Genomic DNA, 4,140 nt, shown 5'->3' with positions numbered 1-4,140 from the left:
ATATATAATATAATATAATATATAATATATATGATGGGCTTCTTTCATTTTTCATCTACCAAATCCACTCATAAGGCTTTGGTCGGCCTGAGGCTATAGTGAAAGACACTTGCCCAAAGTGCCATGCAGTGGGAATGAACCCAGAACCATGTGGCTGGTAAGCAAGCTATTTACCACATTCACATTGCTTTGAATTAATCATGCATTATCACGTCACTTTGAGATTTTGATGAGATAGTTTATTTTTAGAATGACATTGTAGGGTAGGTGTAAGAGACCAGATCTGGCAGATTTGAACATAAAGCATGTAGCATATTTGAGCCGAATATAACCAGCTTAAATGATAAAGGTTAAACAAACCATGAGCAGGTAATAGCATTGAACAAGGTAACAAATTAAGTCTACTGCTTAAGAAGTCAGGACATAAAGAACTGGAACAAATACCACAAGGCATCCACTTTAATGCTCTGTCAATTCTGCTAAACCACCAACCTGATCTAGTACTTCATTTTACCAACCATGGAAGGAGGAAATGCTAAGTTAACTATAGTAGGATTTGAATGCTAAGCACAGAGAGTAGGAATAAACACTGTAAAGCATTTTCTCCTATACTGTAATGACAACTGATTTGCCACTTATACACATATTCAGGACTTCACCTATCAATGCAAGCATTTCTAGTATTTGTAAATAGTATTTATTTAAAGCTATCACATTACCATATCATTTCTGATCGTAAGACCTAAATAAATTATATATATATATATATATATATATATATATATATATATCATCATCATCATCATCATCATCATCATCGTTTAACATCCGCCTCCCATGCTAGCATGGGTTGGATGATTTGACTGAGGACTGGCAAACCAGAAGGCTGCACCAGGCTCCAATCTGATCTGGCTGAGTTTCTACAGCTGGATGCCCTTCCTAACACCAACCACTCCGAGAGTATAGTGGGTGCTTTTACGTGCTGCTGGCACAAGGGCCAGTCAGGCGGTACTGGCAACGGCCACGCTCAAAATGGTGTTTTTTATGTGCCACCTGCACAGGAGCCAGTCCAGCGGCACTGGCAACGGCCTTGCTCGAATGGCTTTTCACGTGCCAGTATTTTTTCACATGCTCGAATGTTTTTTCAAGTGTCAGTAAGGCAGCGCTGGTAACGATCATGCTCAAATGGTGCTATTTACATGCCACTAGCGCGGAAACAGCTACTCAGGCAATGATCACGCTAGCTTCTTTACAACATCTGGATCCTCTCAAGAACTAGGATTTGTTGGAACAAAAGTTAACTCAGTGCTCAAGAGTTTTGGACTGACTGCAAATGAGACAAAAAAAATGTTGGCAGAAAATTGTCAGAGCCACTGAGAAAGCCAATCATTACATCTGGCTCATGAGAGAGGATGAGTGATATAGCAAAAATGAGCAGTGAGGGTGGTAGAAACATCTGGCCCAGAGGTGCAACATCTAACTCAACAAACTTTGTGTTGTGTGACAATTTTGTTGCCTACATTGATCAGTGGCCCCGGGCAGCTCTGGCATCATGGTGGAAGAGGCTGAAACACCAACAGAGCTGTTTCACTGCCTGATGAGACATCAGCTCCTGCAATCAGAGATGGAGTACAGCAGCACCCTCGGCTCATGTGTCTACTGTAAATGTAATCCTTTACAACTTTTAGTTTTAAATTTTACACAACTCCAAAGCAGTGCCCTAACAGAATTGTTCTTGTGCTGGGCCAAATGCTTAGCATTATTTTTACTGATTTTACGTTCTGAGTTTAAGTTCCACCAAGACTGACTTTGCATCTCGTCCTTTTGGGGTTAATAAAATAAGTACCAGTTGAGCACTGGTGTCAATGTAATTGACTTATCCCCTTCCCCAAAATTACTGGCCTTGTACCAAAATATGAAATCAATATTAAGTAACTTGCTCTGATATCAATTTGATTACAAACACCAAACATCACACCAAAAGTAATTCACTTTCTATAATCAAGAAGACTGTTATTGCATGTATGCTCTCCCATCTGCTTGATATATCTAAAACAGTTTAGTTTAGATTCTTCAAGAGTTATCTTCCTTCTTTAGTATGCGTGGGCTGTTTTGCTAAACACATATGTGAAAGAATATATTTATTTTTATTTTCCTGTGTATTTTATTCAAATAACTCTATTTGTGTTCAAGGCATACAAGTGTATAATCGCAAAAGAAGAAATAACAAATGAATTTGAATACAATGTTTATAGATATACTAAGACATCTGTAAACATTGCATCACAATCTATTTAAAGCCATTACCATTTCCACAGTGCTGTTAAGAAATGAATGACAAAAATATCAAAATATCAAAAAATATATTTATGATTATATATGCAATTTTCCTCTTCTTTTCTCTCGACCGTTAAAAATTAAAATTTTGTTAAATAAAATTTGATTTATGGAATCGCAAAATTAAACGAAACACAATTGTTTTATTATATGTGAAAAAGATCAATTAGAATTCTTTTTTTTTTTTTTCATATTTGAACGGAACCCTGTTTTTTTTTCTTGTTTTCTTTTTTTGACTTTATATATGTGTAAAATAAATAAACAGCAAAGAAATTAATCTGTTTTCTTTTGTGACGTATGTTTGAGATTTTCTTCGAAGTTATTTTCATTCCGAAATGTCATTTCCAATAACTTCCGCTAACGCATGCTCGCGTCTCCAAAAATGGTTCCGTTCGTTGACCGTCTTGTGTAATGCTTGTCTAGTTATTGCTTATGAGTTACCTATAATTTGTCCTTTTTTTTAATTTAAAACAATGATGAAACCTCTTTTTATCTTTCCGTGTATATTTTTATACTGTTTAGCTTCAGAATTTATTGCTGAGGACTTTGAACAAGGACCTTCTATAGCTATTAGGTTGAGTAAGAGACTGGAACGATCGAAGCGGGGCCAACAGGATTTGTTGCAAAACAGTGATGCCCAGAGTGAAACACAAATACCTACGAAACAGGCAGATAATCTGCGAGGAAATATAAAAACACCCGATCAGGATAATTCGGGTACGTTATCTGTTTCTGGATCACAGGCTGAGCATGGCGTCTGCCACTATAGCAGGAATACAAGCGTCATCATCAAAACAAACAGCTCTCTGACAGCGGGAGCAAAATTCATGAAATATGCTCAGGCTGACAATAGTGCGGATTGTGCCAAGAAATGTTGTGACACAAAAGGATGTAATGAAGCTATATTCGAGAATAAGGTAAATGTGCATTATGTATATATATATATTTGTTATTTTTTTATATTGAGGATATCCCAGCACGACATCTCACACCTCTTTATAATCGAGTCAATGGGAGAGCCACTTCTTAATCGTGCGACTTGTCATGCATAACTGCCAAATCTCACTCAAAGCACACTTTTCCATTGCGTCTTAAATAAGTAAAATACACTAATAAATAAGGTATAGAAAGATGGGTTAATTACTTATATATATATATAGAGAGAGAGAGAGAGAGATAGGAGCAGTTTGCCTATGCTCGATGTAATTAATCATAAGAAAGAATAGGTGAGGTCACTAAAACAACTGTTCTGTTTGTTGAATAGGTCCAACAGCTTTTTTTTTAAGTCGTTTCATTCAGTGATATGGCGATCTTATACATATACACATTCTCTCTCTTTCTTTTCTAACGAATGTACTTGAATACATATTTTGCCCCATTCAGGGACAAAATTTAGATTATTGAAAGCTGTACAAGAATATTATAAAGTATTATCACGATCACTACTCAAACCAATGAATTAAGGCCTCTACGTAGTTGGTCGACATGCTGGAAATAACAGAAGAATCTCCTTTAAACCACGCCTTTACTGTCTTAAACAAGCAAGGCTGCATTATTAAGTAATCCAAAATATACTGCTCGAAAACGAAAGAAAAATAACCGAGTATGTTCAGGGTTAGAACACCCTTAATCATTGATCTTTTCAGTCGAAGCTGATATTGGCTACACATTATAAATTATACACTTCATTTTTTTTCGTATAAGTACATTCTTGTTTCTATGATACATAAATTCGAACTCTCTCTCTCTCTCTCTCTCTTTCTCTCTCTCTCTCTCTCTCTCTCTCTCTCTCTCTCTCTCTCT

At 36.3% G+C, this 4,140-nt stretch overlaps 1 protein-coding gene across 2 annotated transcripts in view; it reads left to right on the top strand.

Moving 5' to 3' along the window:
* The first annotated feature begins 2,670 nt into the window (after window positions 1-2,670).
* Window positions 2,671-4,140, top strand: part of LOC106881458 (uncharacterized) — a 53,881-nt gene continuing 52,411 nt past the window's right edge. For both annotated transcript variants that reach the window (XM_014931851.2, XM_014931850.2), the window contains exon 1: window positions 2,671-3,254. In XM_014931851.2, coding sequence (XP_014787337.1) covers window positions 2,811-3,254 — 444 coding nt within the window. In that variant the 5' untranslated portion in view covers window positions 2,671-2,810. The remainder of the gene's footprint in view (window positions 3,255-4,140) is intronic.

This window comes from Octopus bimaculoides, chromosome 6, assembly GCF_001194135.2.
Source record: "Octopus bimaculoides isolate UCB-OBI-ISO-001 chromosome 6, ASM119413v2, whole genome shotgun sequence".
NCBI lineage: Eukaryota > Metazoa > Mollusca > Cephalopoda > Octopoda > Octopodidae > Octopus > Octopus bimaculoides.
The sequence above is the reverse complement of the archived record's forward strand: the minus strand, read 5'-3'. Positions and strand labels throughout refer to the sequence as shown.